This window comes from Calidris pugnax, unplaced genomic scaffold (assembly GCF_001431845.1).
Source record: "Calidris pugnax isolate Ruff unplaced genomic scaffold, ASM143184v1 scaffold170, whole genome shotgun sequence".
Lineage (NCBI taxonomy): Eukaryota > Metazoa > Chordata > Aves > Charadriiformes > Scolopacidae > Calidris > Calidris pugnax.
Window position 1 is genome coordinate 357224 of NW_015090905.1, and position 10876 is coordinate 368099.

The 10876-nt window shown below is 65.1% G+C and overlaps 1 protein-coding gene across 1 annotated transcript in view; it reads right to left on the reverse strand.

The window, feature by feature from the left end:
* The window catches only part of UNC13A (unc-13 homolog A (C. elegans)), an 80115-nt gene extending 78770 nt beyond the window's left edge, over positions 1-1345 (reverse strand). The window contains exon 1 of the mRNA XM_014948998.1: positions 1267-1345. Coding sequence (XP_014804484.1) covers positions 1267-1345 — 79 coding nt within the window. The remainder of the gene's footprint in view (positions 1-1266) is intronic.
* Between the last annotated feature and the right edge of the window lie 9531 nt (positions 1346-10876).

Consider the following 10876-nt stretch of genomic DNA (forward strand, 5'->3'; position numbering starts at 1 on the left):
CACAACCGCTGCGGCTCTGCCTTTGCTCTGTCCTTATTGATCGCCGATATTTATTTGATTATCGAGCAGGCAGCTTGGCCCCCCCCGGCTCGTAATCTCTTCCCTGCTGGCTGCTCCAAGTTGATTTTGGTTTGTACAAAGCCAGGTTGAGAAAAATGGATCTAGTCCATCCTCAGTTAATGAATACCAGCTGCATTTGAAACAAAACAAAAGTAGAACACAAAAAGACCACCCAAAACCAAACCCAGCTCTGGTGATAACTCTGGAGGATGAGGTTGGGTTTTTTTTTTGGGGGGGGGGGAGCGGAGGGTGCTGACCCCCCTAGGAGTCAGCGATTCCCATCCCTTGTGCGGGAGCTGGGGGCAGGATGGGGCCCCACCTCGGAGATTCGGACCCAGCCGCCCTGTATGGGGTGTTTTTTCGGGGTGGGGGGGATGTTTTCTGATGGTGGCACCTGCATCGTGTTGGGGGGGGGTCCTGGTCTCTGGCTGCGCCCGGGTGCGGTGATGGCACGGGCATCGACCTGGGCAGGGGTGGGCAGCGCCGGGGCTGCTCAAATGACCCTGGGGATGGTGCTCCCCGCCGTGTGGTTGACTTGGCAAGAGTCACACCTCAATCTGGCTTTTCTTCTTCTCTATTTTCTTTCCTCTTTTCTTTTCCCTCTCTTTTTTCTTTTCTTTTCTTTTCTTTTTTCTTTTCTTTCTATTTTACTTTTCTTTTCTTTCTATTTTATTTTTCTTTTTTTTCTATTTTACTTTTCTTTTTTCTATTTTCTTTTTTCTGTTTTACTTTTCTTTTTTTCTGTTTTACTTTTCTTTTTTTTTCTATTTTACTTTTTTATTTTACTTATTTCTATTTTAATTTTCTTATTTCTACTTTACTTTTCTTATTTCTATTTTTTTTTTCTATTTTATTTTTCTATTTTATTTTTTCTATTCTACTTTTCATTTTCTATTTTATTTTTTCTATTTTACGTGGGGGTTTTTTTCTTCTTTTCCTTTCTTTTCCTTTCTTTTCCTTTCTTTTCCTTTCTTTTCCTTTCTTTTCCTTTCTTTTCCTTTCTTTTCCTTTCTTTTCCTTTCTTTTCCTTTCTTTTCCTTTCACCCTTTCTTTTTTCTCCTTTCTTTTTTTCTCCTTTTTTCTCCATTCTTTTTTCTCCTTTCTTTTTTTTTCCTTTCTTTTTTCTCCTTTCTTCTTTTCCCTCCTCTCCCACCCCGACTCTATCCTTCCCGGGGATCCCACCTCCCCACCGTCCCCGTCTCCAACCGGCGCTGCCTTGGCAGAACCCGTTGGTGCCGGCCACCAGCGCCGGTCTGACGTGGGCAACCCCGCGGTCACTGGCCATGCCGGGGCTGGCAGTAGCCATTGGGCTCCCAGCCCCGTGCTGTTCCCAGCGCTTCGCAGCTGGTTTTTCCTCGGCGGATCCCAGCCGGCTCCTTGGCGAAGGCTCCGCGTTTCCCCCCACCCAACCTTGCCCTGGCGCGGCCTCCGCTCCGATCCGGCCCAGCTCGGATGGGATCAGACATGGTCTGCACCCACCGGATCCGGCCCCCCCCGGCGCTCCCCCCGCCGCTGGCTGCGCCGTTCCCATCCCACCCGCGCGGCGGGAGGCTCTCCCGGCCTCGGGAGCCGCGGATGGTGATGTGGATACATTGGAACGTGCGCGGGAGCCGCCCTGCTTCTGCCTTCGCGCATCTCCCCGCGGCCACCGCCGGGCCCTCGGACCTCGGCTACCGCGCGGGCCGTCGCCCTTGCCAGACGGAGCTGGTCCAAGCTGGGGCTTGGCAGCCCAAAATAGCCCTGGCAAAAGGCATCGTCCACCACACGCTCCTGCCCGGGGCCTGGGCACGGAGGGTGACTTTGTGCCCTCCTCGGCTCTCTCTCCCTGCCCGGGGACTTTCTCCCGCTCCCCCTTTCCTCGCCGAGGGACAGGCCGGGAGGTCGAGAGGGAGCTGCCCGGGTTGGCAGGGAAGCGGCACCGGCACCACGCACGAGGTCTCACCCTGCCCAGGGGGAAGCAGGGGGGATTTGGCTGCTGGGACCCCAAAATAACCCCGGTGCTGCACACCCAGCCCTGGCCCTGCAGGGGTGTCCCTGGGGAGCCAGCGGAGTTTCTGGAGCCGGAACAGTTATCCCCGGCTCCCGCCTCTGCAGCGGGGTTGGGAGGGGGTTGGGGATGCTCCCGGGTGGGAGATGTGCAAATTTGATGACAGTGATGCTCCCTCTGGCTCCTCTCTGGCCCTGCTGTTCCCTGACCCCCCACCACCCCGGTACCCACCAGCAGCAGTGGGGTGAGATGGGAGCTGGGCGTCCCAGCGGGGTCCTGCCAGAGACCCTCTTCCTGGCCCAGGGGGCTGGGAGAGGGAAGAGGGTCTCTGGCTGGACCCCCGTTTCCCACCGCTTTGCTCAGGTGCATCCTCGGAGCCGGGTTTCGGCGCAGAGCCGACGGGTCTGCGCTGCCTGACCGAGAGCCGGCAGCCGGGCAAGGAGCCCTGCGCGTGCCGTAGCCGGCAGCACCGGGTCCCGGGGGCACCGGTGAGTGGCACGGCTGGACTGGCCTGGCACAAACCTCTGTGCCGGCGAGCGCCGGCGGCACCCGAGGACACGGGTAGGGCCACAGTGCCCAGGGGACACGGTCAGGCTTGTGCGAGAGGCGTTGTGGCCACGTGGCCCGGTCGCAGCCGCAGGGTGCCGAGGGGGATCTCGCCTCTCCCCGGCCACCACCGGTCACTCTGCAGGTCACCCGGTTGCCACCGCTGGGGGGGCACGTGGCCATAGCCGGGAGCTGCCCGCCGGGCACATCCCACCGGGACATCCTTTCTCAAGCCACCTTCCCAAAAGCACGGTGGCATTTCAGGGCGAGAGGGGAGCACCGGTGCTCCCCCCCTTTCCACCAGTAGCTCCGGCAAACTGGTTTCCAGCCGGGAAGCTCAGATCGGCTGCCAAAGGATGGGAGCAGCAAGCCGGGCACAGCGGGGGGAGAGAGGGAAGGTTGCAACACACTTTCAATTCTCCCATCTGCTGAGTATTGTTTGAAAAAAACAATGAGGCCGTTCTTTAAGCGCAACCTTCGGGAGATCCTGGCTTTTCCCCGCGAGGCGCCTGCCGCCCCGTGCCCGCCTGCCCCAGCCGGCCCTGCCCTGCCACGCTTGCCCGCGCCGCCGACCCCGCTGCTCCTCCTGCCCCCCCTCCGATCTTAAATCCTCGCCCGGGAATAACAGATCGTGTTTTAATCGCCGTTTCTGGAGCCAGACGGGAGGGTTGGGATGGGCAGGGGGGCCGGCGGGCAGGGCGAGGCCTGCGGCAGGAGAGAGGCCGTGGGTGAGGGCCGGGTGGCCGTCCCTCGTGCTGCGCCACTCTCCGCCGCATCACCTTGAACTCGCCGGGGCCCTCGCGCAATAAATCCGCCGCCCTCCTCCAGCCTGCGCCGATAATTCACCTTCCCCGGTGAATATATAGATATAGATATATATAGGGCCCTGCTCTGCGCTCCCCTCCGCCTGCCCCACGCTCCACACGCTTGGGCTCGCCGAACAAAGCCCGGCTCGCTGCCCGGCTGCCCTGAAGCGAGCAGGGAATAGGTCTCTTGGGTGGTTTTTTTTATTCCCCCCAGCCCAGGCGGGGTTTTGGGGATGGCCCGTAGCCTGAGCCTGCTTTGACCCGGTGGCTTCTTCCCTCTCGGTGTGGAGGGGGCCGTGCCCAGGGCACGCCGAGCCGGCCATGCTCCCCTTGGAGCACGTGGAAGGCGGCAGCCCCAGGGAGTTTGGGGGAAAACGAGAGATCCATCTCGGGCCAGGGCTGCGTGCAGCAGGGAGGGCCCGGAGGTGGGTTTGGCACTCAGAGGGAAAAGGGGGGCACAGTGTCTCCCCTGCCTTTGGGGGTGATGGAGGATGAGGATGGCCTCCTCCTCCTGCCTGCACCAGCCTTCCCTGTGCCTGGCCCCGGGACACGTCCCCGCAGCCCGTGCGGTGCCCATCGTGTCCCCCCCATCACTCCTGGTGTGGCTGCACCTGTCCGAGGGACAGGCCAAGCCCTGGATGGAGGGATGGGGACGGTGGTGGTGATGGGGAGCACCCTGGGGGTCCCTTGCTGGAGGGGAAGAAGGAGAGCTGGGGGGGGGGAAGGGAAAATCTCTCCTGCGATGCTGGCTCACTGCCCGCCACCCCCGGCCGTGCTGTGGCTCTTCCTGCGCACGGATGGCGATGCCGGCGCTGAGCACCACCGGGGGGGCTGAGCGCTCATGGGGAGGGGGCTGGGGTGAGCTCCCACACCCCCCCCCAGTCCCTGCACCCGAGTCAGGGGGTGCAGGCAGGGCCTCGGGGTGGCGAGGGCGTGATCCGCTCCTCGGGGACCCGCAGGGTGGGGATTTCTCCCGTGGCACCTCGGGGTGCGCTGGGCAGGTCGGGGCAGGGCGGCTGAAGGTGATGGGGAGCGGCTGGGGCATCGATGGCTGCTCAGCCCTGCCTGGTCCGGCTGGCACCGTGTGGCATCTCCGGTGACATCCCCCCCACGGCACGACACTGATGGGCGCCCCAAGATGGGCACAGCCTCGTGGGGGGCAGAGGTGCCCAGTGCCAAACCCTGGTGGGTTTTGGGTACCAAAGCACCTTTGGAGGCTTTGGATGCACCAGATGGGCACAGGCAAGGGCTTAAGCTCAGCCTCTCCCCCTGCCCTGGCCAGCTGGGCACCCTGAGACAGTGTTACCCTCGGGGAGGGGATGCAGACCCCCGGGACGTGCCAGCTGCTGGGTGGGGATGCACAGGGTCCCCGCAGGCATCCCAGGGCCTGGCTCGCACCCGGGCGGGCGGCTGGGCTCGCCATCCGTCACGTCGGCCCCGGGCAGGCATCCCCCGCAGCCGCGCCGCGCTGTGCCAGCTTGGCCGGCACCCAACGCCCTGCGCCGGCCGCCAAGGCCCCGGCGCTTCCCAAGTCCTGGAGAGGAGCTGGGAAAGGATCCCGTGGCCCAGGTGCGGCAGCGCTCACGCGCCGGGGGACCCGCCGGCCAGCCCCTGCCAAGGATTGATTTCTCGGTTAACTCGCTGCTGCTTTAAAAGCGCATTAATCCTCCTTTCCCCGGCCGGCAGCCAGCTCTAATCAGCATTTTGGGCAAAATCCCCAGGTCTGGGCTTGGGGCTGCCCGCCGTGGGCATCACCCTCCCAGCCACCGCCACCGCCGCAGGAGGGGCCGCAGCACCCTTCGGCAGTGCTGCCTGGCACGGGAATGCCAGGATCAGGCCCGTGCTGAGCCCCCTTTCCCCGGGATTTTGTTCGAGTCCGTGGCCAGGTGGATTTCTTAAAAAACTGGGAGTTTTATCTTGTTTTTTGAGAAGGCTTTGCTCTCCTTGCAAAGGGCCCCTGCATTCCCTTCGCGGGGAAACGGTATTTGACCGGCTGTTGTCCAAAAAAAACCCCCAACATGTTTCTGATCACGAAAAACCAAGAAATATTTTTGCTTTCAAAGGAAAAAAAAAAAAAAAACCAGAGAGAGAAATGTTGATTTTCCACCCAGACGTTTCCCCTTTCCCCGAACCAGCCCCGAAACGAGAGGCGCCGCCATCCCCTCCTCACCCAAGGACGCCATCCCGGGGGCACGGTCCTGCTGGGGGACACTGGGTGCCATTCGGGACTCATCTGGGCACCGGTGGCGAGGGTGATGGCGGTGCCAAGAGTGCGCCCCGCTCTCTGCTCGCACCCTCCTTCGGTGGCTGCTCCCACCCTGCAGCAGCACGGTGGGCTGCGGGGAGGACGGAGGGCTCTGGTGACCTGGCTGTCCCCAGGGAGCCACCCATCACCGCCGTTTGCTGCAGAGCTCCCCGCTGCCAGCCCTCCTCGCCCCAGTGTGACGGGGACGCCGCTTCGCCCCAGGGTCGCTGGGCAGGAGCTGAGACATGCTGCATCCTGTGCCCCCCCGTCCCCTCCCGCTGTTCCCCCCGGTTCCTTCCCCGGCGGTTGGGGAAAGCGAGACGGCGGGGGCTGAAACGTGACCCCCCGCCGCGCTGCGCCGCAAAATCTCCTTTAGTAACCTGTGCGCCAGGACAGGCGAGCGCCGCGGCGTGAATACCAATGAAGCGGCGCTGGCGAAAAAGTGCAGAGTAAAGGGTTTTTGATGGAAATGGCATTGCATGAGAAAGAGAGCGAGCGGGAGAGGGAGAGAGAGAGAGAGAGTGTGAGCCAGCCCAGCGCCCCGGGCCTGCGCCTTCCCCGCCGGCCGAGGCCGCGCACACGGGTGTGCACGCCGGGGTGTGCACGTGCGGCAGGGGAGGCCGGGGGCCACACGCCGTGGGGTGCCGTGGGGTGCCAGGGCCGTGTCACCCTGGCGAGCGTGAGGGCGGTGGGATGCGGGCGAGCGAGCGGAGGGGACATTTTGAGGGGGATGCGTGGCCACCGGCGGCACGTCCGCAGGGGCCGAGGCGCTTCCCGTGGCACAGCAGGGCTCCGGCCGCCGTCTGGCCGCAGAGAACCGCTCCTCTGGCCCCGGCGAAGCGCCCGCTGATCAAAGGCGCGGGCGGGGAGGGATTGGGCCTGTGCGAGCAGCGCCCCTGGCCGCGCGCCACCCCACCTTCCCGCTCCGCTCCCCCGGGAGTTTGTTAAACAAATTTCTCTTAATTGCACAAGCCGAGGAGTTTGTCGGAGAAAAGGAGCTGGGGAAATTCCCCTCCTCTGGGCCACCCCTTCCCCACTTCCCCCCGGGGGCAGCCGGCGCAGAGCAAGTGGGTCCCTCCCTGTGGCCCCCCCCCACCTCCTCTTCCCGCCCCGGGGCTCTGCGGGAGGCTGCGACCCCGACGCCTGCGGGACGCAGCTGCGGGGTGTCCTCAGGTCACCCCTGCCCGTGCGGGGACATCCCCTGCTCGACCTCATCAGAGCCGGGTCACCCACGTCCCCTCTCCTCCGGCCCCCGGGGTCAGACGCTGTCACCTAACGCGGTGACACCCAGCACCGCCGCCTGCCCCCGCCGGCTGGCGTTCTCCATCGCTTGGCCGAGCCCCCCCCACTCTGGAAAGGGCCTTTGCAAGCCTCCCGTGGGCAGCCCCTGACACCGAATCCCGTCGGATTAGCGAGCGTATGGGATAAAAGCCTGGGCTTGGCGGCGGCCCTTTACCGGGTGGGGGCTGTGGCGGCAGCTCTGCCAAGAAGGGAGGATGCACGGCCGGGCGCCTGCCCCGGCTCCCGCTGAGGTCATGGCTATAGATAGCCCGGGAGGGCACAGGGCCGAGGGCAGGGTCCGTGTGTGCCCTCCCCGGCAGCACCGGGAGCCCCGTGGGCACCCACTGCCTCGGGGGGGAGGCGCTGCGGGGGCTCCAGGGGTCGCTGGCAGGGGGTTGGGTGGGCCATTGGCTTCTGCCAGGTGACAAACTATTGCTGCCGCCTGTGACCTTGCACCTGCAGGCACACGGTGCCACCGGGGTGCCCGGCCCCGCTGAGCATCGCCCGGTGCTGCTGTCCCCTCTCCGTCCTCGGTGGCGAGCGGGGTCTGTGGCCAACGTGGTGACCGGGGGCGGCTTTCGCTGCTGTTTCCCACCACGTTTCCTTCCTCTGCTGCTCTCGGGTGAAAGCTGGGCTGGGTGCACCCATGGGTGCAAAGCTGCTGGGCTGAGGGGTGTGGGGTTTGCCCCCTCCAGCCGCCCGGTCCCGGTGCGGCTCAGCTCCCCCCCCCAGGGGCGGGCATGTCCCCGGGGTGCCCCCACCAGCCCCGCGGGGCCCTGGAGCCGCCGGGGTGGCTGGGGAAGGCGTTGTTGATGAGGGCACTAAAAATAGAGTGGGACTGGGATCTTAATGGGACTTTGTGGGAAACCTGGAAACATTTTCTCATCCCCGTAAATGAGTCCAGATGCATTAGCGATGACTGCATCGCATCCTGAGGTACCGCCGGAGGGAACCGGGACGCGCTCGCCAGCCTCTGCGCCTGGTGCTGGTGGATGGGGTGGGGAGGGGAGTCGCCAGCAGCGGTGCCAGGGCCGAGCTGCGGCCACGCCGTGTCCTGTGTGGGGACGGGGACGGGAGCCGCTCAGAGCTTGCCCGGCATTGCCGTGGTGAGGACCCTGCCCACTCAGGCGGTCCCATCCCGGGGGTTCCTGTGCCCGGCACCCATGGGTGCACACGTGGGGGCTTGCACTCTGCGTGTGACGGGGAGCAGGCTGGTGACAGTGCTGTGGATCCCAAACCTTGGGGCTTTCCAAACCCCCCCAGGACCCGAGGCAGGCAGTGGCAGGGAGGTGACACAGAGGCCCCCTGGTCCTCGGGCCAGCGGTGCTGGCAGCGCTGCATCCCTCTGGCGCCCTGGTGCATCTCATCGATGCGTGGAGCTGGCAGGATCCGGCCTGATGGGGGTTTTCCTTCTGCTCCGCCGCGGAGCCGGTGGCCGGGCTATTGGCTCCCAGAGCACCCGGCCCCACTCAGGGACCTTGGACTCCCCCGGGGCATGGCTGGGGGCCAGCCTGGGCAGGTGGCCCAGGGCGGGTGGCTGGTGGACTCCACGTCACGAGGCAGGTTGGCACGGCTGTCTCCGCGGTACGGCAGTGTCACTTAGCAGTTACAGCGATGGTTCAGGAGGCAAGGACAGTCCCACCCCGTGCCTCAGTTTACCTCCAGGCGGGTGCAGCACCCAGCGCAGGAGAGGGGTGTTCACCCCCTGCCCCGGCCCTGGGCACTGACTCCTCACACAGGGGACAAGGGCACCAGCCACAGCCACCAGCCTCCGCGCCGGGCACCGCCGGAGCCCAGCGTCCCAAACAGAGTCCCTTTGTCCGGGCCAGCCCCCACTCCTGCCACTTGGGAGGCATCCAAAATCCTCCCGAAATAGGACCCGGCCGGGCTCAGCCTTTGAATCTCCCCAGGAAGGCTCGGCCGAGCTGCCGAAAGCGGATGAACCACCCCCCCTCACCCCCCTGCTGCCATTAAAGCAGTCCCGTCCTTCAGCGCTCAGGGCACTGCTGACACTTTGGGGACACGCTTGTCCCCCCCTTTGCTCTCCGGGAGAGCCCGTTGTTGCCCCGTGCCTCAGTTTCTCCATCCCTAGGTGGAGGGTCCTGGAAGGGTGTCCCCAGCCCCCGGGGAGCCGGGGAGGAGGCTGAGCCCTGGCCACGTCCGAGGCGCAGCGAGGGCGCCGGGGCTGCGGGGGGGCCGTGAACTCTTCACCGCCAGAGCCCCCGGGGGCGGCCGATCCTCCCGCAAGGTCGCCGGCTCCTCGGCGAAAGGCCGGGGCTATTTTTAACCGGTGACTTGCTCCAACCCGCCGGGGATTGGATTGGCGATGGGGTGAGCACCGCCAGCCCGTGGTGGCACTCCCCATCACGGGGTGCGGAGACACCCCCCGTGCCATCTCCCCCGCCCCCTGGCAGGCATCCCCGGGAGGGAGCTGGGGACCTCTCTCTGCACCCCCACACCTTTAATGGTGTATGTTGGCATGTGGGGAGGGGGGGGGAATTAATCCCCCTCGGAAAGGCCAGGACGGAGCAGGCAGGGCTAAAAATACGTATGGAGGGAAATAAAACCTCCTGCGTCAGGGGCTAAAGCCGAGCTCAGAGCCCCGGGGGGGGGTGGGGGGGCCCTGGCTGGTCCGATGCTGAGCTGGGGCTGCTTGTCCTCCCCAGGGCGAACACGGTGCTGCTGGTCCCAGGCATCTCTCCTGCCTCAGTTTCCCTCATTCCTGCCACTGTCCCCATGTCACATCCCAGCAGTTCCCAGGCTGAGACCCCAGGGTGTGGGGTGGGCAGCCGCTCCAGCCCTGCCACCCCCGTAGCTGCGGTCCCCACCGTGTGCCAGGAGCGGGGCTGGGGGGAGCGGGCCACCCCCGGGGCCCCGCGCTGACGCAGGGCCGGGCGGAGGAGCTGGCAGCGCCGGGGCCTTGTTGGCAAAGCTTTTTTTTTTTTCCAGTTCCAGAAAACATTTCCCTTCCTTGGAGCCCCAGGGGGGTTTCGGCTGGGAAGCCACGTGGCCCCGGCACTGCCGGCCACGGGATGCTTCCCGGGGAGAGGGGACATCTCCTTGGCCATGAGCCGGGTCCCCTCTGCGCTCCCCCTCTGCTGCTCGTAGGGCTCCTCCCGGACCCCAGCAGCCACTGTTGTGTCCTGCCTCTGCTGCAGGCTGTCCCGGTGGGTGCCGTGCCTCAGTTTCCCTGTCTTTGAAGAGCCAGCACCGCACTGTGGGGACAGGCGGGGTCACCCCAGGGAAGCAGCACCCCGACGGGGACGGGCAGAGATGGCACCTGGGGGAACTGAGGCACCCAGGGGAACTGAGACACCCGGGGAAACTGAGGCACCTGAAGGCACTGGGGCCCCTGGGGAAACTGAGGCACCTGGGAGACCCGAGCGTGTCTGCAGGCAGGCAGCAAGCAGCTCCAGGCGCTCCTACCATCACGTCTCCCTCCCCAGTGCCCTCCTGGCCCCACTGCCCGCCGGTGCTGGTTGTGCCGCCGCTGGGTACCATCCCCGGGGCATCCTTCCCCTTTCCCCTTGCCCTGGGCACGCCGCTCCCTGCTTTGGGGTGTGTTTAGCAAAGTCGGGGACCATCAGCTCCAGTTGTTGCCGGAGGTGAGGGTGCGTGTGGGCAGATCAGAGGTGGGGTGATGGGCCCAGGGTTGGGGCAAGTGCCGTGCTGCTGGAAGAGTTCCACCCCCCCCCAAAGCTTTAGCCCACCTGGGCCACCCCCGGCCGCCGTCTGCCGGCGGTGCTGCCTCCCCGGGGAGGGCTGTGCCGGCTGGCGTGGGCCCAGGCGGTGCTGGCACCTGAGCCCGGGGCTGCAAAGAGAGCTGCTTTTCTTCCTGCTGTTTTCCAAAGCAACTGGCAGGTTCTCCGTGCCGCGGCCTCGCCTGACCCGCGGCGGCGGCCTCGGCGCGCTCCCCGCGCCCCCGCTCGCAGCCGCACCACCTGCGAGGGC